General features: G+C 40.8%; 2 protein-coding genes across 7 annotated transcripts; one reads left to right on the forward strand and one right to left on the reverse strand.

Moving 5' to 3' along the window:
• The first annotated feature begins 750 nt into the window (after positions 1 to 750).
• LOC141771930 (tyrosine-protein kinase STYK1) lies at positions 751 to 8,032 on the forward strand. 2 transcript variants are annotated; one of them, XM_074642461.1, is made up of 10 exons: positions 751 to 882; positions 934 to 1,047; positions 1,149 to 1,292; positions 1,439 to 1,639; positions 3,143 to 3,324; positions 3,807 to 3,890; positions 4,102 to 4,319; positions 4,428 to 4,468; positions 4,645 to 4,741; positions 5,845 to 8,032. In XM_074642461.1, the coding sequence occupies exons 2-10, from the start codon at positions 996 to 998 to the stop codon at positions 6,014 to 6,016; spliced, it is 1,191 nt and encodes a 396-aa protein (XP_074498562.1). In that variant the 5' UTR covers positions 751 to 882; positions 934 to 995; the 3' UTR covers positions 6,017 to 8,032. The 2 variants fall into 2 exon arrangements, with proteins under 2 accessions (XP_074498562.1, XP_074498563.1); XM_074642462.1 differs by having other exon boundaries at positions 3,810 to 3,890.
• Positions 7,692 to 25,409, reverse strand: tmem269 (transmembrane protein 269). 5 transcript variants are annotated; one of them, XM_074642471.1, is made up of 7 exons: positions 25,278 to 25,409; positions 24,385 to 24,436; positions 20,823 to 20,970; positions 18,531 to 18,628; positions 15,754 to 15,897; positions 15,469 to 15,669; positions 7,692 to 10,465 (listed from the first exon to the last, which is right to left on the reverse strand). In XM_074642471.1, exons 2-7 carry the CDS (start codon positions 24,431 to 24,433, stop codon positions 10,356 to 10,358), a joined length of 750 nt encoding a protein of 249 aa, XP_074498572.1. In that variant the 5' UTR covers positions 24,434 to 24,436; positions 25,278 to 25,409; the 3' UTR covers positions 7,692 to 10,355. The 5 variants fall into 5 exon arrangements, with proteins under 5 accessions (XP_074498572.1, XP_074498575.1, XP_074498573.1 ...); XM_074642474.1 differs by having other exon boundaries at positions 20,823 to 23,311; positions 25,278 to 25,370; XM_074642472.1 differs by lacking the exon at positions 25,278 to 25,409 and adding an exon at positions 25,099 to 25,271.

The following is a 25,409-nucleotide window of genomic DNA, read 5'->3' on the forward strand; positions in this document are numbered from 1 at the left end:
TAGATCTAGATTTTTTTTTTTACAGCATTTAATGCACACATTTTTGTAAAATGTACATAATCTTCTGTCTTTGTCAATATAAATCCTACTGACTGTACATACAGTATACATACATCTTTACATGTAGGCTACATACTGTATATAATCATACAGTCCGTTTATATCTATTCAATATTTATTTTTTGCACTATTTGTATTGTTTATAACTTCCACACCACTTGAGTTGTATATAGACATTTTATTCTATTTTATTTTATTTTATTTTATATATCTATATAATATTTATATATACACCTATTTTTTCTATTCATCAACTTTATTTGTCCAGCTTTGTTGTCCATGTCACTAGCTGTTATTTCTATTTCTGTGTAAGTACATTGAGAGAGATTCATTAAACCGGAGTCAAATTCCTTGTATGTACTTGGCAAATAAACCTGATTCTGATTCTATATTTGTAGATTAGTTAGACACCACATCCATAAACAGCATCTGTACTTTCACACACACTTTGTTTTTATTGGTTTAATCTATTTTGATTTGGTTTAGAGCCAAATTTCCCACATGGAACCCCAAAAACAAAGTGAACGTAACACTTTTGTGGTTATAATATTAATCACAGTTTAATCAGTTAACTGTTAAGGCAGTAAGTGTGAGCATACCACATTTTAATGTTATCATTTGTGGTGATTGTTAATGATTAACAGTCAGTCAACTTTCAGACGGTCAGCGCCCTCTCAGGCAAACGGACAAAGCTGAACCCGTTTTCTAAAAGCAGCTGATAAGCAGCCTTGTTATTGGGATTTTTCCACTTGCTGCTGTTCTTTTTTCTATTGTAAGGTTGGAAATGTGTGTTCGCTCCAACATTGTGGCTTCAGGTATCAGGTAGGAAAACTTGTAAGTCATTTGTAGCAATTAGACTTCATCCCTACACAGGGATAAACATTTTTTTAATTCCATCTGCTGATATGATGTGCCATTTCTCTCATATGTGAGAAATGCCAGCTGCTCCTCATGGATGTAGCAATGATACCTCGCTCCCCATGTGCTGTAAGTTGTACACATGGCACTTTTTGCATTGCAAACTCATGCTATTGAATAGGCTAATCCTCTCCTCTTTCTTATTCTGGACCTGCTTCCTCTTGTTCTAGATGAGGAGTCAGCGGGTCCACTTGCTATGATCATCATCCCTTGTCTGTTGGCTCTCAGCACAGTTTTAGTGGTGGCTCTGATTTTCTACAGTCTCCACAAGAACAAACAAAGAAGACAGAGCACCTCAGCTCACTTTACAAATGGTATAGTTGCAATAACTGTATAAAACCACTGAAAAACACTATGAAAATCTCTGAGATTCTTTTTCATTAGTGCCTGAGAGCAACACCAGGTACTAATATATCTCCGGCTCACAATAAACCTGCATCTACTGTTGTGTTTTTAACAGGCCAGCAGAGTGTATCCCTGGCTGCAGCGTCTGTCAGCGCTCCAAAGGTCCAGGCAGCTTTGTATCCCTGGGAAATGCCTGAAGAGTGTGTTCTTGAGGGACTAGAGTTTTGGCAGACGGGTCGCCATGGCCCCATTTGTAAAGGTCTGCTGAAGAAGAGAGACGGAGCCCCCTCTGCTGTGGTGGTTAAGTCCCTCCGAGGTACAGCGTGCATCTGACATAAGGCCAGAAAGATCAGAGTCTTTAGTGTACAATAACAGTAAAAGTATGCGAAGAGATCATTGGTGTTTTCAGAGGAAGAGGTTCCATCTGAGACCCGACTTTACTGTCTTTCAAAGGCTCAGTTTTAGAGCTAGAGTGAAGGTACAGACATCACATGAAACTAGACCTAAACGCAAGGAATCCATTGGTACTAACTGTCATGTTAGCTTGTCAGTAAGGAGACTAAATAACACTCCCAAGAAAAAAGCTACATTTTGGCCTTATTTTCAAAGGGGTCCCATGACCTCTGACCTTATACTTTGCCCTCTTACAGAAATGCCCACGTTATGATAATCACATGCAGTTTTGGGCAAATACCATGCAGTTGTATGAATGCAGTATAAATGTGTTATTTTCGCCTACACTAAAAATGGTGTATTTGAATATTTCTGCATACTGGGGTCCCTGAACAGTCTTTGAATTACATAAATTGGGTATCACTGTATAGCTGAGACTTTTGTTGATCCAATGAGACCAACTGTATTCATGCGTGATGATGTTAGTCCCCATAGGAGCCATTTCATATAGTGAGACCTATTTTTTAAAACTTGACCACACTGTATAAAATGACCTGTGGTGACCTCTAGGATAATCACAGCCTCATGAAACTTTACAGCCATAAACTAGAGACCTAGAGCATTCAGAGGATGGATGGATCAAACTAGAGACCTAGAGCATTCAGAGGATGGATGGATCAGACTAGAGACCTAGAGCATTCAGAGGATGGATGGATCAAACTAGACACCTAGAGCATTCAGAGGATGGATGGATCAGACTAGAGACCTAGAGCATTCTGAGGATGGATGGATCAGACTAGAGACCTAGAGCATTCAGAGGATGGATGGATCAGACTAGAGACCTAGAGCATTCAGAGGATAGATGGCTTTCATAGCTAGATTGACAACAAGGGGGTTTCTGAGCAGTTTCCACAACAGAAGTGCTTGCCATCCAATTGCCGAAAAAATGCAATTCTTGCAGAAATCTCCAAATGTCAAAGAAAAGTTTTTGATACCAAATCACAGCATGGCTTTTACTGTGGTGTTCCTCAAGGTCTTAGTGTCTAAATGTTGTATTTTGAAAGGGATTATTATCATTTTTATCAATTATTGAGTGGTAAAAATTGGTTAAATTTAGTACCAAATCTGTGTAACAAATGTTATCGACCCAAAAATTGCTGCAACACCTTATGAGACATAAGTGAGCATGGGAATGACCATCATATACGTCAATCATATTGTTCTGAGACCTTATACACTTTCACAAGTTATGTTAATTAATCAATTCATTTATTTATTTATGAACTGAACAACTTGACACACATATCAATCTAATTAATCTTCAGGTTCCAGCTTTCAGATGGTGTCTTAGGGTTAAGGTACAGCATTTATAATTAAAAACACATTATAAGATTGTTCACTAAACATCTGTTATTAACTCATATAGATGGCCCCAACCAGCCTGAAGCTAAGGAGTTTGTGGAGTGGGTCCTCTTCCACGCCACCGTGTGTAAACATGAGAACGTGGTGCGGATGTTGTACTGCCAGACCAAGCGTCTTCCCATGTATCTGGTCTTAGACGCCTACAGCCCAGGGAACCTCCTTCACTTCCTCTGGACCCTCAGAAATGTAACGGTTGTACACAGCTTTGGTTTAAAGGTGCTCTATACGATATCCAGAGCATTAATATATCTGCAAATTTGTAATGTAAAGATATAGAGGAGTAATGTCTACCTGAGCAGAGAATGAAGTCTCTCTCCCGTGTGTGTTGTAATCCGAGCATGCTCCACTGGCTAGCTCATAGCCGCCATTCAGCACTGCTCTTATTTGGCGGTTACAGCTGATAACGCCATCCTGACCGATGGCGCCATTGCAGAGGCGTAGCACCCACCCTCCAGTTGCCCCTCCAGTTAACACCGTTAGCTCTGGCAGCACTGTTTCCGTTGTTTTCAGGTTAGCGTTGTTAGCACCGTTAGCTACGAGCCGCTGCCATGTTGAGAGCCGTGCGGCGGCAATATGCTCCCAATCTCACGTTTAGCACCTTGAAACCTGAACATCCTTCTCCAAAACCTAAACTGAGCACAATGATGATGACTTTTTCTTTCCTCTAGAAGAATTCAAACATTACGGATCAATCACTGACCTTCTCTGAGACGTCAGTGTTTCTGGTGGCAAAGCAGGTTGCAGCTGGCCTGGTGAGTCACTTTTTGTTGACTACTTATTCCCAACAAACAACTAGAACTGAAATGAGCTAAATTTAAATGTCTTGCTCTGCTGATGATGTCATTCTGTACCTCAGCAGGTCATGGTCCACATACCAATTCCACCAATGTTTCTCTTGAATTTTTAATTGATATTTCAACCAAAGATTGATGTTGTTGTGGCTGTAAATGACCCCTCCCTCAGGATTACCTGATGTCACAGCACAGGCTGGTGCACGGCGATGTTGCTGCCAGGAATATCCTAATTGGCCCAGGCCTCTCAGCCCGGGTGTCTGGGCTGGACGTGGCATTCGGAGGACGCAGAACAGATCCACCAATTAGGCAGAGGGCAGCAGAGGTGCCTCTCAAATGGCAGGCTCCAGAAAGGATCATGATGCAGCTCAGTATCGACAGGAGCGACGTGTAAGGGCAGCGTTATGGCTAAGAAAACAAAACACACACACACACACACTCACACACAAATATAATTAATATGAATCAAACCATTTGTTAACCTTTTCTTTTCTGTAGGTGGTCATTTGGAATCTTACTGTATGAGCTGATTACCTTAGGTAAAGCTGCATGTTCTATTACCTCGACGCAAATTATTTAAACCATCAGTATTTGTGCCTTTTCACGTTTTAGCATCTTGTACTCATTTCTACAATCTGTAGTACTGGATAGTGACACACTATCTTCAGCATCACATTTATTCAAGAATTCTTCTCTTCTTTGTTGTTTATCTCAGGCTCTCCACCGTACCCTGAGCTGGAGCCTCTGTCTGTGCTTCCAAAGCTACAGGGGTCTTATCGAATGAAGAGACCACAGAATTGTGGAGGACCTTTGTAAGTAAACTTGTAAGAAATAGACCCACGGTATATTAACATGGAGTAATATACCGTCACTTGGTGTAGTGTTAACAATTGAGTCGATTTACACTCATGATAGTTGCATTTCAAATTTAAATACTCTTCACAGTCACTGCATATATAAATTATAAATGAAGAAATAGACATTTTGGAAATACAAGATTTCGCTTTCTTGTGAAGATTCAGATGAGAAGATTGATGCCACTCTCACGTCTGTCTGTAAATATGAAGCTAACACCAGCTGGTTAGCATAGCTTAGCACAAAGACTGGAAGCAGTGGGAACAGCTAGCCTGTCTCTGTCCAAAGGTTAAAAAAGAAATCCACTTAATAGCCTAAATCTAAAGCTCACTAGTTAAAACACTTCATCTCATTTGTTTAATCCGTACAAAAACCAAAGTGTAAAACTTATAAGGTGTTGGTAGGTAGATTTTGTTACCTTTGAACAGAACCAGATTGACAGTCTTTCTGCTAAGCTAAGGCTGTGGCTTCAAACTTAAAGGGACAGCTTGAAAGATTTAGTGGCATCTAGCGGTGGGGTTGCAGATTGCAACCAACTGAATACCCATCCACTCAACCCTTCCTTTCCAAGCGTGTAAAGAACCTACGGTGGCCTTCAGGTAACGTAAAAAACGTGAAAGTCTCTCTCTAGAGCCAGTGTTTGGTTTGTCCGTTCTGGGCTACCGTAGAAACATGGAGGTGCAACATGGCGGACTCCGTGGAAGAGGACCGCTCCGTATGCAGATATGAAGGGCTCATTCTAAGCTAACGAAAACACAATGACTGTTTCAGATGGTTACACACAATGAAAACATAGTTATGAATATTATATTCTATTTCTACCAATAGATCCCCCTAAATGCTACACACTGTTCCTTTAAAAGTTGCTTCAGAGTGTAGGAAGACTGGGCCACACGTAGTGTTTCCCGTCTGTATTTGCCACACTGGACCTTTAACAGACGGACATGATATTATTGGTATCTACTCATCTGACTTTCAGTGAGAAAGCGACCAAGAGTATTTCCAAAAATGTCAAAGTATTCCTTTTAAACAGATCTGTTTTTCCTTTGTATGCTTCTAGGTATGATATGATGAAGTACTGTTGGATGTGGAGTTTCAAAGACCGACCTGCATTCTCTGCCATCATAAAGCTGTTGGAGTCCTCACAGCATTTAGCAGCCACTAAAGACATTTGTGTTCCAGAGGCCATAGATATATTTGAGTATAACAGAAAGGCAGGACTGCTCTCATAGGCTCATGTGCTACCAAACAGGCCTATAGCAACTCCCACTTATAGTAAACAACATACTCCGATCAGCCATAACATTATGACCACCTGCCTAATATTGAGTAGGTCCCCCTTTGGCCGTCAAAACAGCCCTGACCCGTGGAGGCATGGACTTCACTAGACCTCTGCTGTGGTAGCTGGCACCAAGCCTTCAGTAGCAGATCCTTTAAGTCCTGTATAATTTGCGAGGTGGGGCCTCCGTGGATCGGACTTGTTTGTCCAGCACATCCCACAGATGCTCCATCAGATTGGGATCTGGAGAATTTAGAGGCCGAGTCAACACCTCCAACTCGTTGCCATCCACATGATGTAAAAGAAAACGTGATTCATCAGACCGGGCCACCTTGTTCCATTGCTCCGTGGTCCAGTTCTGATGCTCATGTGCCCATTGTAGGCGCTTTTGGCGGTGGACACGGGTCAGCACGGGCACCCTGACCGGTCTGCGGCTACGCAGCCCCATACGCAACAAACTGCTCCTCACTGTGTGTTCTGACACCTTTCTATCAGAACCAGCATTCACTCTTTCAGCAGTTTGAGCTCCAGTAGCTCTTCTATTGGATCAGACAACACGGGCCAGCCTTCGCTCCCCACGTGCATCAATGAGCCTCGGGTCTGACCCTGTCGCCGGTTCACCGGTTTTCCTTCCTTGGAACACTTTTGGTAGGTCCTGACCACTGCAGACCGGGAACATCCCACAAGAGCTGCAGTTCTGGAGATGCTCTGACCCAGTCGTCTAGCCAGCACTATTTGGCCCTCGTCAAAGTCGCTCACATCCTTACGCTGGCCCATTTTTTCTGCTTCCAACACAAAGTTCAAAGTTCAAAATGTTCACTTGCTGTCTAATATATCCCCCCCCCCCGACTGCCAGGTGCCATGGTAACCAGATAGTCAATGTTATTCACTTCACCTGTCAGTGGTCTTAATGTTATGGCTGGTCAGTGTATAAACTGTGATTATCTCTAAGATTGCAATGTAACATCCACTGAGTACTGTTGAATGTCTACCTACCTGTCTACTTATATATGTATTTTCACAGTTTTATAGTCGAACATTAAAGGTACTGAAATTCTAAATTCACAGCACTAATATAGAAGCAAACAACTATTTGCTACGTAAAGATATAGCGGCGAAATGGCGTCCTGAGCAGTGTTGCCAACTCTTTTCCGATGAAAGTAGATAGCTTCCAAAGTCAAAACGCTGTCCAGATCCACCCATGGCGTCGTCATGGAAGCATAATGCCCACCCTCCGGTTTCCCCCCAGGTAAACAGTTTGCACTGTCCGTGCTGTAGTATAGAAGCAAAGAGACGAAACTCCACAAAGAAGGCGCTGCCACCATTTTGGACTGAAAATTATTATATATTTATAATATTTTATTGTTCAACACAAGCCATTTCTGTAGAATATGACAATAGAATAGAAATAATTTTGATTTACGTATGTACGGTACTTTTTAGGCGTACGTTTAACTGGCGCCTGATAGTCACTTTCTGTCCAAAATGGAAGAAACTTAGCTTTGCTGTTGGGCGCTGATGTTGCAATGGAACTGTGTGGAGGCAATCCCTCAATCATAGATATGCTCTGAATTTCGAATTTAGCACCTTTAATGATATGATGAACTAATGACACGGAAAGCAAGTCATTTCATTATTCCCTCTTTATTGTCAAAAAATATACAGACAGTAAAAGTAAAAACACAGATTTTATTATTCATTAAGATGGGTTTTTCTAATAAATTGGCAAAGTACAGTTTTTGTATCTGAAATGCTCTTGGCATGCATAAATTACTGTGACTCCACAGTTTGAAAACCAAAACACCCACACTGGAAAGCTGAATGTACTAGAGTAGCTTTTTTGTTCAGTCTGTGTATGCACTTTACACTGTAGATTGGTTATTGTAACCATGTCAAGAACCACACTTCTTGATTTATGAAATTCTGCTTTAGTTTTCCCTCAAAAAACTATTCAAAGTCATTTAGATAACTCATACATTTCTAACATTATGAGTTATCTAAATAAGGCTTCCTAATGGAGTTTTAAAATAAAATGAACACAAAAGTTCATGTTTTGGAGTTCTGATATTGCTTAAAAAGGGCTCAAATCATTAAATCATTATCATTAAAACCACTGGACTAAAATTGTGAGTGAGGTTGTACCTTTTATTTTGACACCTCTGATTACAAGCTCAAAGATGACCGTATTCACAAGGTATGGAGTCTAAATTTATATATGAGTATACTGCACAAATACACATCGCGAAACACAAAAAAATGTCCCTCAGACTGAATACTGGCCAAGTTAAAGATTAACAACACACTTAAACTCTCCTTCCTTGTGGGTTTAAAGCTGCTCCACCACTAGTAGTGCTCTGGTGCAATGTTACGACACCTTTAGGTGCCTCCACCTAAAGGTGAAGTTGCAGCGAAGCGAGGAAGAGCAGGATTCACAGCCTGTGTGTTGTTGCTCTTTAAGGGTAAATTCACACTGAATCACAAGTACTATGTGATCCAGTGTGGATTTACTATTTAAACTGCAATGCCTCTTAAAACAGAGGCAAACACATACAATGAGCAAATAAAATGACACATAGAAGAAATATGACGATCTACCACATCATTTCTTGGACCACAACTTGGTAAAAAGTCTGAAAAAGTCCCGAATTCACAGAAGCCAGAGTTGGGGTCAGTTTATTTTCAATTGAACTTATCTAAAACATATTCAAACCACAAGTCTAACAATAGGAATGACTGCACCATCATGTTCGAAAGTTTCTTGCTGTAAGTCACATTTGAGACCCCTACAAAATGGAGAAAGTGGATTTCGAGGACATTCTGACCTGAATGCTATGAAAGATAAGTGACCTCAACCCTGATACAAACATTAACAGCTAACACACGACTGCTCATAGTGCTGTATGAATGCCCATAACTGTGTCATAGATAAACGAGAAAGGACACTGAATTTTGAATCTGGAAAATGCTGCTGAGAAATCATGCTGTATATAGACTGATTAAAGGCCTTACCTATATAATGTAGCACTTGAACAGTTACTCATGGGACTATGCTCAACACACATCATAAGAGTTATGATCCTGTGCGATTATACATTAAACATTAGAGGCAAAAATCTATTCGTTTTTGTTTCATTTGAAATAATTTGTTTTCCTATTGTCCTGTGAGAAAATGATGTGCCCTGCTGCTGCATGTTCAGAACATTGATGAAAGATTGGATTAGTACTGAGATTACACGGGATATAAACCTGATGAAAACAAGCCATCCGACCCCTGGCTTCAGTGAAAATGCAACAAAGCAACACAGTCTCACAGCAGTTTGTGAAGCAGTCAGGAAATGTAATCTATTTGATTGTTGTACATAGACACGACTTTCAACTATGTATTTTTCATGCGTTTTCCTACGAATGGCCAGCAACGTGTGATGCATATGTCAATTTCCACTCCTGTCTTTTCAAAATAAAACTACTTAGTTATATTTAGGAATAGATTGACTTGGTTAGGCTTAGTCAACAAAACTGCTTATTTAGGTTTAGGAAAAGATTGTGGTTTGGGTTAAAATAACACTGAAAGTGGCGCAACTTAAGTACGGAAGTTACGTGACAAAGTCACGTGTCATGCATTTTCCTAAGAATGTCAAGCAACAACAACTACTTACTTATGTTTAGGAATAGATTGACATGGTTAGGCTTACGGCGTGTCCACACCGCCCGCGTGAGCAGCACCTGACGGCTGCGGAACCTGTTGTTTTTTTATTTCGGCGTCCATGTTAACAGGCTGTGTGTCAGCTGCGTCTCTTCTAGAGATTCGAGGTCTAGCCTACTTTTAATGCTAGCCGCGCGGTTCATTGCAACATTCACACGGGACACGAACACTGGTCTCCTGGGTGAATTATGTGGATTACATATGAATTAATTTCGTGCTGACCATCATAAAAAAAAGTGAAATTCGTGTCTATGTACACGAATCAATACATAAAGTTGCATGACTATTTCACAACCTGATGTAAGACTGGGCTGAACAAAGACATAAGACAGCATGAAGGTTAACCCTTACCAGTAACATTAAAATGTCCTTCTCATCCTTCATCTCTTCAATATGGGTTCTTTTTAGAGGTGTCACCTCAAAATAAAAGGTCAAATAGAGCAAGTGGTCGCCTGTGGAGCATGAGCATGTTCAGCTTGGATCCTCCATGACAGTAGGGAGCAGCAGCAGTCTGGAAGCCTCAGTGCACCCACATGAGGGTCAGAGAGGAAAACCTACATGGGAGTTTTGGACGAAGCCGGCACCCATTTTACACTTTACTGCTCCAAAGAGATGTTGGGAACAAAATGTAGGAGACTGACCACAGCAGGTAGTACACACACGCAGGGGGGAAGGAAGAGCAGAATACCATGACGACTCCTGGAAATAAAACAAATATAGGAGTTGAGTGAGAACTTATAGGTAGAATACGTAACATTTGTCGGTTGTTGTTTGTAAAATAAAGCATTATTTTCTGATTGTTTCACAGCGGTTAAGTTCGAAAGCACAAAAAACACACACAACTAACACACAACCCTGTTGGAAGGTGCCGAGTTGCCAGATTTTGAATGACTAAGTTCGTTGACTAGGTGACCGACATCGAAACAGAAATAGGCCTTAAGGGAAATGAGTGTCGCCTGTCATGACCTTAGGAATGTGCACATGTTTGTATTTTTACAACACAGCAGCCAAAGGGCAAGCTTCATATTGTCTGTTTTTATTGTTGTAACAATGTCTGTGCTGCCCTCTTGGCCAGGTCACTCTTGGATAAGAGATTTTAATCTCAATGAGTTTTTTACCTGGTTAAATAAAGGATATACAGTATATACAGCGGGTAAAATAAGTATTGAACACGTCACCATTTTTCTCAGTAAATATATTTCCAAAGGTGCTATTGACATGAAATTTTCACCAGATGTTGGTAACAACCCAAGTAATCTATACATACAAAGAAACCAAAACAAATAAGTTCAGAAATTAAGTTATGTGTAATAATGTGAAATGACACAGGGAAAAAGTATTGAACACATGAAGAAAAGGAGGTGCAAAAAGGCATGGTAAGCCAAGACAACAGCTGAAATCTATCAGTAATTAGAAAGCAATCCAGCCCCTTGTCAGTGCAAATTAATATCAGCTGGTTCAGTCCCAACTGATGGCCTATAAAAAGGTGTCTCATTACCAAGGTGTCACACAAGAAACATCTCATGATGGGTAAAAGCAAAGAGCTCTCTCAAGACCTTCGCAACCTTATTGTTGCAAAACATACTGATGGCATTGGTTACAGATGCATTTCTAAACTTCTGAATGTTCCAGTAAGCACTGTTGGGGCCATAATCCGGAAGTGGAAAAAACATCATTTCACCATAAACTGGCCACGACCAGGTTCTCCTCGCAAGATTTCTGACAGAGGAGTGAAAAGAATTATCAGAAGAGTTGTCCAAGAGCCAAGGACCACTTGTGGCGAGCTTCAGAAAGATCTGGACTTAGCAGGTACAATTGTTTCAAAGAAATCAATAAGTAATGCACTCAACCGCCATGGCCTGTATGCAGGGTCGGCGCCAGAGTGTTAGGGGCAGACGGGCAATCAGCTTTGACAGGGGGGCATTTGTTTTCACCTCATATAGCCTTTATTAAGTGTATCTTTAACATTATCATGTTTCATGAAAGAAAGAAACTGACAGAGAGGTGTATAATACTACCACTTATGCGCACAGGCGCGCACGCACGCACGCATACACATGCTGTTATGTCCACAAAAACAGGTTATAAACTAACAACGTGTCCTAACTGGATGCCAGCGTCCAACTATCGCGCTGCATCGCGCATCTGACGCTCTCTGTCCACTGAATCCGTTAGATCTGCACTTCTGTTACATCATGTAAACAAACCAGGAACATATAAGCTGTGAGCTCCAGATCAGACTGGAGCTGAAGACGTAACCACCTCAAAGATGGGTTAGTAGTACTTGTTATCTTCCTACGTTCGTACTTTTTTTTTTATCAGAAAACACACGTTTTATATTGTGATATTTACTGGAAATAACATACGATATAGCCAAGAGCAAGTAGGTTGTTATCTAGTGATCTCCTCCAGCCAGCTGCCACCTTTTTATGGTTTCTGTTTCGAAATGAGGAGGTACTGGAGGCTACAGATAACTCCCCGGGCACGCCCTGCGTCTCGCTCATGCCAGGGTCAAAATGTGCACACACGCAGGTGCCGAGATCCAGTTAACAGGGAGTTAAACAACATATTAATCTAACAGTCTGACTGATTTCTTCATAACTATATTTTAAGTTAATAAAGACTAAATGTGGATGTTTGTCTCACCAGTTGTTGTCCCTGCTCAGCCTGCTAACATTAGTCCATTGTTTTATTCCACAATACTGAACAGAATAATCCAAACAGGTAGAAAAAGTAAGATGTGAGAGGAGCACAGAATGCTTTTGACTCTCTTGGTCCTAATTGTGCTTTAATGCACCAGGTTTGTAGGTCTACTTTCTCTCATTTTTTTCTATTGAGCTAGATTAAAAAAATTTTTTTTTAAAAAAAACACGCAAACGGAGCGGATCAAAACGAGGCTTCTTACTGAAATATTGTCGTGACGGCTCATATTTCCTAGAGTTCCATAGTTGTCTCTTTGCGCGGTGTGTTTGTGTTTTATTTGAACCATTAGTGAGGTGGCTGTTATATTTTTTGACAGGTAGCTCGTAATAAAGTTTCACTAGTGAACGCTACGCATATAACTGCGAGCGTCAATGCTTGTGCTAAAAGTGTCAGTAATCAAGTTAATATTTTCATTTACATCCAGGACAACTGACCCGGTTTTCTTGGCTCATTTTATCTGAACTAATCAGCCGTTCCTCTCAATATGAGTGACAGGAAAAAATAGGAACAAGGTTTCCGATAGAAGTTCAGACAAAACGTCACGCCGCGCTGTGCAGCACCGTGTTGCTCACAGCCAGTTAGGACCCTCCAATAGAAAACAATGTAATCAAGCCCAAGTACATAGTTGTTTCCTAAATGCAAAACTATCACTGTTTTGTGCTTTATTTTGCATTGCAGTGTTAAGTCCTTCCATTACCAAACTGAATGACTTAATTTTACTTATAGCATAGCTGTTATTTCAGTTTCGTTTTTTGTCAGGAGAGAATTCAGCTGAGGGGGCACAGTGACCTTTTTGGACGGGCCTGGACCCCCATGGCCCGCCCCTAACGCCGACGCTGCATGTATGCACGCTCACCACGCAAGACTCCACTGCTGAAGAAAAAGCATGTTGAAGCTTGTTTAAAGTTTGCTGCACAACATTTGGACAAGCCTGTGAAATACTGGGAGAATATAGTCTGGTCAGATGAGAGCAAAATTTAACTCTTTGGATGCCATAATACACACCATGTTTGGAGGACAAATGGCACTGCACATCACCCTATAAACACCATACCAACAGTGAAGTTTGGAGGTGGGAACATCATGGTGTGGGGCTGCTTTTCAGCATACGGTACTGGCAAACTTCACAGAATTGAAGGAAGGATGAATGGAAAAATGTACCGAGACATTCTTGATAAAAATCTCCTGCCATCTACCAGGATGATGAAGATGAAAGGAGGGTGGACATTTCAGCAAGACAATGATCCCAAACACACAGCCAAGGAAACTCTCAATTGGTTTCAGAGAAAGAAGATAAAGCTGCTAAAACGGCCCAGCCAATCACCTGACTTGAATCCACTTGAAAATCTATGGAAAGAACTGAAGATCAGAGTTCATAGAAGAGGCCCACGGAACCTTCAAGATTTGAAGACCGTTTGTGTGGAAGAATGGGCCAAAATCACACCTGAGCAATGCATACGACTAGTTTCTCCATACAGGAGGCGTCTTGAAGCTGTCATTACCAACAAAAGCTTTTGTACAAAGTATTAAATAAATATCAGTAAGCGTGTTCAATACTTTTTCCCTGTGTCATTTCACATTATTACACATAACTTTATTTCTGAATTTATTTGTTTTGGTTTCTTTGTATGTATAGATTACTTGGGTTGTTACCAACATCTGGTGACAATTTCATGTCAATAGCACCTTTGGAAATATATTTACTGAGAAAAATGGTGACGTGTTCAATACTTATTTTACCCGCTGTATGCTGTATATATATCCTGTTCACTGTGTGTGTGTAGCTGAGCGCTGCTCGCGGTCCAACTCAAACTGACACATATAGCATAGATAGATAGATAGCAGCACTCTGCACACAGCAGAGGAGAGACAGAGGAGCAGAGGGAACACTGGAACACATGCACATAAAAACACACAACCCATTCTCATCCGTGAAACCCTGACGGAGCTAAAGGGGGACTTGTGGCTCGGTATCAGGCGTCGAGGGGTGTGACAATACGGCAGTATTTGACGACCTGAACACCCTGCGCGCTATTAGAGACTGGGGTTTACACCCATAGACTGTATATAAGGAGTGGATGTAGTCACTGTGACGTCATCCATTTGTGGACTGTTTTTGAAGCCTTGAGTTCAGCATTTTGGCTGTCGCCATCTTTTTTTTTTTTTTAAGTTTTAAGACAGTAACACGGACAACTCCCAGACCGGACAATGGCCCTGGTAGCGGCCTTTCAATCACAAGGTAGCCACACCCTAAAGCATCCTGCTTTATGGTCTATTTGACTAAATGGGACCATAATTTACTAAATGGACATCATGCTGTATTGAAGAAGACTTCAAACTAGCGATTGAGACCATAAACTCATGTTTACAATGTTTACTGAGGTAATAAATCAACTTCTATACAACCAGACTTCTTTTAGCAACCAGAGGAGTCGCCCCCTGCTGGCTATTACAAAGAATGCAAGTTTAAGGCACTTCCACATTGGCTTCCCTTTTCAGACCCGGAGGTTGCCCACTGGTTACACCCTAATTAGGGCCCAAAGGCTCTTTGCTGATGCCTAGAAACATCCCAAGCACAGCAAACAAAGAAGTAAAGAGAAAATAGAGGCAGAGCGCAGGGTCTCTGCAGATATAAACACTGCTACACACTTCTATGTGAGTCATAAGTGACGATTGAGAGGGATTATTTTTATCAGTCAATACATTGTTTTTCAGAAAATTCCTGCATATTATAACCTTTAAGAGGAAAAGCACTGAAAAATTACAATTGACAAACTCAACAGCAGCATGTACTGGCAAAAATTTTTCCTGATTATGGAAAATATACACATGGCTAGATACCACTACCTAATGATGCTAAATGTTGTACCTGAAATCTAACTTGATGAAGAATTTCTAATTTTAATTATACTCAGTCATTATGCAGTCATTACCCTTGATAGTTACACTCTTGTCCAACAGAGATGTGAATCCTAGTGGATTTTTTAAAATGGCTTTACCTCCAGCATAGACTGCTTTCTTCCAGGCCTGGGACTCCAGCACTCTGTCATGGGGGTAGAAATTCTGGCTGATCATAAAGAGGATCATGGCCACCGCAATGACCCGCAGCATGGCCAGGTTTTCCCCCGACAGCAGAGAGGCACTGGCCAGGATGCCAGAGGAGTAGATGCAGGGCAGGCCGCGGTACATGAACGGGATCCCTAGGGACCAAACAAGAATACATCTAACGTAAGTCCTTGAAATAATAAAACAGCGTACAATAACTCTACATTTTTGAAACTCACCACTTGAAAAGAAACAGAGGCGAACGAACACAGACAAGACGTAACACACGCACAGGATGTTGTCCAGCAGGTCAGACGTCCTTAGAAGCAATGACGTGGCGATTCCGAAGGTCGTGAAGTCAGCGAAATCATCGAGCTTTGCACCTGAACATGAAAATAGAAAAATGTGAATACCAAATGTGGCTCTGGGACGTTCTCAAGGACATATGAATTGTATTGTACTTGCTGAAAGACACTACCCGTAAAATAATATAAATAATAATACAAATATTGGATTCTGAATAATTGACTTTACGGTACCTTCACACCAAGCATGAAGCAAACTTTTTGTGCGGTGCGATTACATACCAAGTCATTGCAAAGAGACGAATAGACACAAATTTGGCAACACAAATGGCAGGAATGACGCGGGAGTTGAAATATTTCAACTCGAGCGAAAAATGTGCGTGACGCTGTGTCGCGAAAGCCTACCAGTGATGAGATCCTCCTCCTGTCGTCACTGACGTCCTGACATTGTTGAATCAGAAATTGAGGAAAAAACTATATTGTAGCCATTTGTGGACAGCCACCCAGAGCTACGATAGTACATCATATTTGTACAGAGACCGGACGAAACTCTGTGTATAATTACTGTATATGTGTATAAACCACAGACTATCTATCAAATCAAATCAATTTATTTTTGTATAGCGTCAAATCACAACAGAAGTTATCTCAAGACGCTTTATATATAGAGCAGGTCTATGACCGTACACCATAGTTTAGAGACCCAACAGGATCCACCAAGCGCACTGTGGCCAGGAAAAACTCCCCGATTACTGGGAAGAAACCTGGAGCAGAACCGGGCGCAGGGCGGGCGGCCATCTGCCGAGACCGGCTGGGGGGATAGATAGATAGAGAGAGAGTGAGAGAGAGAGAGAGAGAGAGAGAGAGAGAGAGAGAGATAGAGAGAGAGATAGAGAAGCAGCCACAATAGCAGTCTAGCAGCTGTAATAGCTAATACAAGTAGGACTGATAACACAAAACCAATAGTGGTGGATGGAAAGAGTGATAATACAACTATCGGAAAGCCAGCACTGTCCAGCATCTATGACTGTCTATGGTAGAAACAACAACGTCGCTGCCGTAGTTATGCCTAAATGACGTTATATTGAGTGTTGATGGAGCAGCTACAATGTTAGCATAGCCTGGAACTGATCGATCCGAACTCCATTCAGAAAACAAGCATTTTAAAAGTTGTTTGCTTGTTATCTTGTGGACAGACCTGATAAAGCATGAATTCAGACTTTTTACAAATCAACATCATTATAAAGTTATTTCAGCATCATTTTGATCAGTTTATTGCAATTAAATCACAGCACAATCTGTTTATTTTGGGTTCATACCACAGTAGCAATGGATGGCTTGCTAGATACAGTCAGTGTAATGGCACTGTATATGAATACAGCTCGCCACCGGGTGATGTTATGAACCCAGACACGACGGCGTTTGATTTTCCAACATATCTGCGACTTCCACGACATGTACAAAGCAGCAACAGTGGTTATTTCTTCCATGGTTGATGGTGGATATGGCGGAATGAAAAGTTGTTGGTACTATGGAGACAAGCCCCTTCTCCTCTCTGACGCGTCTAGCGTGAATGAAAACAATTTATACCGGCGGTCCAACTCACGTGAGTAGAGCGAGGCAAAAATTTGTTTTGCTCTTGGTGTGAATGCAACATTAGGAAAGCTACTAGTGAGCGCCAACTGTTCTATTATTACACTTCTTTCCATCTGACAGTGCCTTAATCATGAGTTTACATTCTATAAAAGTCAGTGTAGATACGTTATCATCTCCCCTGTATAGTCACTGCCAGTGTTACTGGCACATGACAGTGGGTTGTGTTTGTGCAAAAAAATCTCCAAGTGGAAATGTCAGTGTCAGCCCAACGGGCGGCCATTCTATAAACAACATTCTCCACTGCCTCGTCTCTTTATCCCTCAGGAGCACGGAGCATGTTTTGCATGCAGACGAGGATGAGGTGATTCAGGCCACGGCTCAAATGACCGAGGTGGAATTCCACAGCCCAGGGTCAACAATTTTAGCAATTTCAGATATGCAGAGAACTCAAAGCAACGGGATAAGATAGACAATTGGAGCGTGATCCCGTGGAATTAGGCTGCTTAATCAGAAAGTGATTGTTCATTTGACATAATACGTGCGGGGGGCACAACAACATCCACCTGCAAAGTCATGCAGAAAAACCCTGTCGGGACACAAAAGCCCCCTGAAATGTGCAGCCGACGATGTATTGTGATGCACCTGGGAGCTATTTTGGGCTTCGGAGAAAATGTGAACTTTCACACTGGAAGCTTTTAAAACAGCAATTTGTGCCTCTTGGTTTATTACATACGCTGCTGTGGTCTTTTGAAAACAAGCCACAGTGCTACATTTTATGTGCTGTGTATTTGCATTGGGTGCCATTCAAACTAAAAAAACAAACTGAAAAGTGTATAACTTGCAGAGTCCTTAAAAATATAGAAAAACTAAAAAGCCGCTGATTTGATGAAGCTCAAAATACATTACATTAAATATGTATGATTCTTCTATTGGACACTTTGTAAGACTATCCAGAGTGTTTCAGTGGCAGAGTTTCCTTTTACTGGTTCCCTTTGTTTATGACTTTGTGCGGCCAAAGTACAAAGTCCATACAAAGAACTGTGCAGCGAGCCCTGCCAACACCCCAGTCGAAGTTTATCTTTGGTAAGAGCTATTGACAACAACACTCCACTTACCCAGCGCAGAGCAGGCACCGAGTCGCCTGGCAACTGCTCCGTCTGCCAAATCCAGCAGGTAGCCAATCAGGACCAGCCAACATGCAGCATGATGGTGCCTGAATAAAACAAGTGAGAGTTTAGCTATTTGATGACAGCAACCCATTTCAAAGGGTAAAATATTAGAAGGCGCTCAGCAGTGCAAAAAGGCTAAAACTACAGTAGTGTCGGTTAGATTTCAACAGTGTTACAAATAAAGTTTTCTTGATACTGGCCTTAGATTTTCTTATCTGCACTTGCTTGTGCCTCTCTACACTAAGCATCTCATCTGGTTAGAACCATGGATGTATTAAGAGAACTGGATACAGCGTTGGAGGCGGGGCACCGTTCATTCCTATGAAAGTTGCTCAGTGGCGCATGATGCCAAAATGGCTCGGCTTCCGCCTGGAAAAGTACCCGGACCTTCCGACGATCTTTTGCATCCATTGGGTCCATGGAACATGCGCAGTAGCGTCCGCTCGGTCACATGGCTCGGTCACGGAGTCCTTATGTCCTGTTGTCGTCGCGGTCTGGGTCTCATTCACATGAACGGGGGAAGGGAAATCATTCTGGATTCAGCTATTAGTGCATTTTACAACTTTTAGGACCTAATGATTTAATAAGAACTATTAGAGTGTTCGTACTTGGGAGTTGATTCACCTAAAAAAATTATCCGCTGAGTAACACACGTCTCTTTACCAATGTAAGTGGGAAAAAGTATTTTTGGGCCCAATGATATCACGTGATGGACACAGAAGTTGCAGTACCACCGTTTGGCTACAACGAAAATTGGATTCAACAACCGGCGCTCTTCCTGGGGCTTGGTTAGATCAGAGATCTGTCGTCATTAAAAGCATTAGTTACTGTACGGTGGCCCTGAGGGGCAAAACCATAGAAATAGAATAGGAGTAAAACGGACATTGAACTGTTTTCCGTGGTCATTTGACTAGCACAAAAGAAAACGCAGATTGTTGTTAGTTGTTATGGCGACAACAGAACACACGGCAGTGGGGCCGTAAAGTGTGGTCGCAGTGGTTTTGTAACATGACTTACTACACCACTGCTCGTTATAGCCGTTACTGTAAAACCTCACCTCAGTGAATCTGTAACTTGCCGTAAATCAGTTTAGTACATACAGAAGTTAGCTTGCTACAACCAAGCCCCCAGAAAGTGCGCCGGGCTTTGATGCAAATTTTTGTAGTGGCCAAATCGGGCCAAACCCCGGTACTACAACTTCCGTTTCCGTCACATGATGCCATTGGGCCCAAAAATACTTTTTGCCATCGACTGCCATTGGGAAAGGGACGTTTGTAAATTAGTGGATAATTTTTTTTTGAGGTAAATCAACTTCCCAGTATGAACACTTGAATAGCCCTTATTTAAATCATTAAGTCCTAAAGTTGTAAAATGCACTAATAGCTTAATCCAGAGTTATTTCCCTTCCTCCGTTCATGTGAATGAGACCCGGACCGAGGCTGGAGCGAGGGTTGGGAGGAGGAGTTAAAGGAAACGCAGCTGCGCCTGCTCTATGGGCCTAATGGATGCGGAAGATCGCAGGATGATCTGGGTACTTTATCATTTGGCAGTTGAGCCGCTCTGACCAGTCTGCTGCGTTGATTTGAAATGAAATGTCTGTTGTACTCCTATTCTATTTCTATGGGCAAAACACAACAACACTGGATGAAAAAAACATATCGCTGGTCGTAATCATTATCTTTTTTCAGTAAAAGACCAAAAAAATAATAATAATAATAATAATAATTTGAATACAAATTAAGGATTTGCCTAGGGCTTTCAAAGCCAAATTTTCGTAATTACGGTGGCCCTGAGGGGCAAAAATATATATAATACCATATAAAAAAACAAGCAGAACCGAAAACACAGAATTTCACAAAACACATCAACAAATTATTTTTTTTATGATTTGAGATGTTGTTTTTTATGATTTGTTAATGCGTTTTGTGAAATGTTTTTTTGTGTGTTTTCTAAATGTGTTTATGTGGTTTGGGACACATTTTATATATTTTCTGTTTTGTTAATAGATATTGTGACATGCTGTTGTGTTTTCTATTTCGCTTATGTTTTTGGCCGTCAGGGCCTCTGTAATTACTAAAATTTGGTTTTAAAAACCTTAGCCAAATCCTTAATTTTTGTTTTATTTTACTGAAAGAAATATTACAATGATTACGACCAAGCTATAGTTTTTTTCCATCCTGCAGCTGAGCCTGACTAACGTTTCAGATAGTAAACTCCAATAACGGCGTGTTCACTCACCCATTTAGACTGCTGAGAATGGAAGCCATGCCCATGACCATGTTGGCAACTGACAGAGCATTAGCTGCATTTTTACGTGCAAACTCCTTGATCTGAAGTCCTGTGGCTTCATCACTCAGAAAGAGCTTGTTGGTACACTGGAAGAGACCTGAGACCACAAAACAGCAGCAGTTAGTAGTTGTCTGTGTCATAGGTCAATAACCTCTGCTCTGCTAAAGCTAAAAGCTAAATCCCTATTGTGATTGGGTGGGTGTCCATACCAGCTGACCTTTTGATGAAGGTGTTTGAATGAGAATAGTTTAATAATTATATCCCAGTTGGAGTCAAACTTCAGTTGAAGTGAAAGGAAAAAATGTGTACAAATTCTGAAAGTAACCTTAATGCTTTATAGTGGGGCGGCATAGCAAACCTATTGTTCATTTTGTGATTAAAGCGCCAGATTTGATACATACATAGCTTAATATTTTTAGAAGAAAACTGGATATTGGGCCATTGCAGATTGGCAATCTGATGACCATGGTAGCCATTTTCCCAAATGCACAAGGGTTAAGGTTGCAAGTGGCAGGCCACGCCCAGTGGCACCGGACGGGAACCGTAACACCCAAAAATGACGGCCACGGCAACCAGGGTGCGAGTTTGTGATGGTTGAATATCCAGTTTTGTTCCCAATATATCTATCAACTAGGGCTGTCAATCGATTCAAATATTTAATCGCAATTAATCGCATGATTGTCCACAGTTAATCGCTATTAATCGCAAATTAACTTCACATTTTTTGTCTGTTCAAAATGTAGCTTAATGGGAGATTTGTTGTATCAACATGGGATTGTGCAAATATGCTGCTTTAAGCAAATGTATGTGTAAATTTATGATTGGAAATCAATTAACAACACAAAACAATGACAAATATTGTCCAGACTGCATTTAGTATAAAAAATATGCTCCAATCATAACATGGCAAACTGAAGCCCAACAGGCAACAACAGCTGTCAGTGTGTCAGTGTGCTGACTTGAATATGACTTGCCCCAAACTGCATGTGATTATCATAAAGTGGGCATGTCTGTAAAGGGGAGACTCGTGGGTACCCATAGAACCCATTTACATTCACTGATCTGGAGGTCAGAGGTCAAGGGACCCCTTTGAAAATGGCCATTGCCTCATTTGCGACTAGCTAGTATGACATGGTTGGTACCGATGGATTCATTCGATTTCTAGTTCCATATGACACATTTGCCAAATTTGGAGTGTTTATAACAAAATGAACAATCTTTATGATACGTTGAGCTATGCAGCCCCACTATTACCAGTCATCACTGAATAATAATATTTTGTACACCATCTAGTGGGAATCCATATTGTAGCACATGTTTTTTTTTGTTTTTTTTTACTGCTTTAAAGCAAAATGTTACTTTAACATTGATTCCCCCTGTCTAATGTAAAAGAAGCATCACTTACCAAGACGTATGTTTATTGGACGCAGACCGACCTTACGATACATTCATCCACTTTCAGATCACTAAAATGCATTTGTTACTTTTCATTCGCAGCCTACAGCATGCAACATTACATCATCTACTCATTACAATATCAGTTATATCTATGCCATAAACATTATTATACATATTTTAATTTAAGAAAAGCATGCAGTAAACTTCAATATCAATAGATAATATTTGCATAGGATAAACATCAAAAGGATACATGTCTCAACAGGATGTATGTGAAGTGTTAGCGCTCAATTGTAATCTTATTAGGGGTCAAATACACACAAATACTGGTGTGGGGAACAAACTGTGGACATTTAAGGGACTACCACATACACCACTGGCTATAGTGAGAGTGAGTTGGACCTACTGCATTGACACATACCAGACGTGAGATCAATTAGCCTGATCAAACATAGTGACCTGAGACAAGGACATGGCAGCAGCACTCACAAATCTATTAATACCACCGCAGCCGAGGCTTTAATGGCGGTCGTGGTATAAAGATAGATCTACAACCTCTCCTTGTCTCATTGTTTTTATAACACATAGTTTATATTCAAATACTGAACTGCATGGGGTTATATAGCCAATTGTAATAATTGTATTAACTTTGTTTAAAGTGCAATTAGTAAAACTTATAATAACTTGATATCTTTAGTTGTTTGGAGAAAAAATTTGCAGTATGAACGATGGTAAATGCTACATCTTAGTCAGCAAGATGGAGAGACTGCTGACACTGCCAAAACTGCCTTGGCCCCCACAAAGCTGTGATGTTTTCTAATGAAGTCAAACAAAGACATCTTTGTTTTTTGTCTGCCTCCTCTCTCGTGAGTTCATTACTTTTCTCTCAAGTCATGATACTGTCCAAGACAGAATGCACAGATAAGATGACCTGCAGAATTTAAATATGTTTTTAAATGTTGCAGTAGCAACCCTTCAAGTGTTTTTCACCCTGAACTTCCTGTGATTCCAAAGCCAGGCGAGTTCAAGAGACTCTTCATCTGAAAGAAAACAGCGTATGAGACACAGCGAAAAGCCAACAATAACTTTTTCACTTGACAGCATGCTTTCTACTTCTCAATTTGGGATTTTAAAACAAATTACAACCTGGCATTTGAATTATGATCTAAAAACTGTTCATGGGTAAACAAACACAGCACATGGGTTAATGCAGATTCTGCATTCTTCTGAAAATCATGTAATGCACAAGTTTGCAAAATGAATAATCAGGTTCATTAACTTCATTAACACATGTGCAGCTCCACAGGCAAATCAGCGAGGTTGCAGATCTTATATGGTCAGGTTTTACTCTAATACACTGTCTTGGTAACTAATAAAGAGGATAGAGACTGAGTCACCGTCAATTTCAAACAGGTCTCTATTTCTGGGTTGCTGCCTAATGACTGCAAAGCATGATGGGAAGGCCCTTGTTATGTAATACCCTGCTATGTTACCTGGAAACAACTAAAAAGACTAACGAACAACAAGGAAAACAGTTCATAACAGAGATAATCTGACTGAACAATATAAACTATGTACATTTTAACTTAGTTTTGTGATAAAGAGATAGAGTAAAAAAAAAAAATTGCAATTGCAATCAATTATAAATAATATACACCAGTCATACAACATTTATTCCTGTACATTCTATTGGGTGTAGTTTGTGAATCTGTAATATGAATTCACAGTATATTATACTAACATGAGTGAATATCAGCAATAAAACATTCTATTTCAATATCCTCAAGCTGTATGAACTATGTGCAATATACATGAACGCATGTGTACTGTAATGATGAACTATTCACATCAAGTGATGTTGTTGCCATGTACATGGATAGAATTTATAATAACTGCATATTATAACTGCATTATATACACTATATGTATTCTGTGGTTAATTAAAAAAAAATCAATATTGATTCCATTTTATTCAGGCCAAGCATCATCTTTAAAGCTCCCTTGGCACATTCGTAGTTGTTTTCCTGCCTAATTTAATCCAAGCAGACGTAGGTTTTAATCTCTGGCACCCATGCACAGTAATCCAGATTATCAGGTAAAATGAAGTACGTACCAGAGGAGGGAGTCAGCAGGATCATGATTGTCTCTGGTTCACAGCACATCAGCTGGAAAATAAAGATTTACAAGTGCTTTTGGCATGATAGATACATTCTGACAATCTGAAAATTAAACAATAAAAATGAGGTAGATCATCATGCCACAACCAGTCCTTAGTAAGATTCAGCTATAGAAACCATATGCCTACACATGTAGCTACACTGCTTCCAGTTGTACATCTGTATCCATGAGCAAATCATTTTCTAAATGCATCACTTGACTCGTCTCTCTTTTCTTTAATTTGTTGAAAGCATACTGGCAAAATCTCAAATACAGAAGGGTCTAATTCAACCACGGAGCTCTTTAATGCCTCCCGAATGTCCCCCTGCTTCCGCAGCCACCTGCTGGTTTACATGTGAAGCAGCGGTCCTCCATAGGCTGCCTCACTCTTACTGCATCCCTCTGCACAAAAACAGCACCACAGCCAGAGGCATGGAAATAACAATACATTAAAAAAAACACAATATTCAGTAACAATGAATATTTAGAGCTGTCTAACATAGCAGCATTTCTTTAGGAAAAGGCTGGAGAAAGCGGCGCAACTGCGTCACAGCCAGACGCTCCGATTCGGCCTATATTTTTGTCCCAAACATATCCATCCATTATGTGTGCTGAGGATCCATGGAGCTCCATACAGGCTCCAGGCTCCATGCAGTGCGTCGCATCTTACCTGAAAGGACCTCCAAAGATTACAGTCTAGACAGATCCTGACGGAGACGTGAGACGTGCTTTTCTTTTCTTTTTTTTTTTTTTTACCACGCGGATTGATATCTGTGTCTGTTAACTGACTGGTGTATTTGAAGTGACTACGCTATTAACAGCATATAGTGCACAACATGTGTCCGTTACCTGTCAATTTCACAGCCGCTCTTTCTGCGCGTCCTTTTAAAGACCCAGGAGAAATCCGCTGGAATATTCCACCGGAAATGACGTCACCGTTGCCTCGAGATGCTCTAGATTCTTCTCTAGTAGTAATGGCTA

Source organism: Sebastes fasciatus, chromosome 8, assembly GCF_043250625.1.
Source record: "Sebastes fasciatus isolate fSebFas1 chromosome 8, fSebFas1.pri, whole genome shotgun sequence".
NCBI classification, from domain to species: domain Eukaryota; kingdom Metazoa; phylum Chordata; class Actinopteri; order Perciformes; family Sebastidae; genus Sebastes; species Sebastes fasciatus.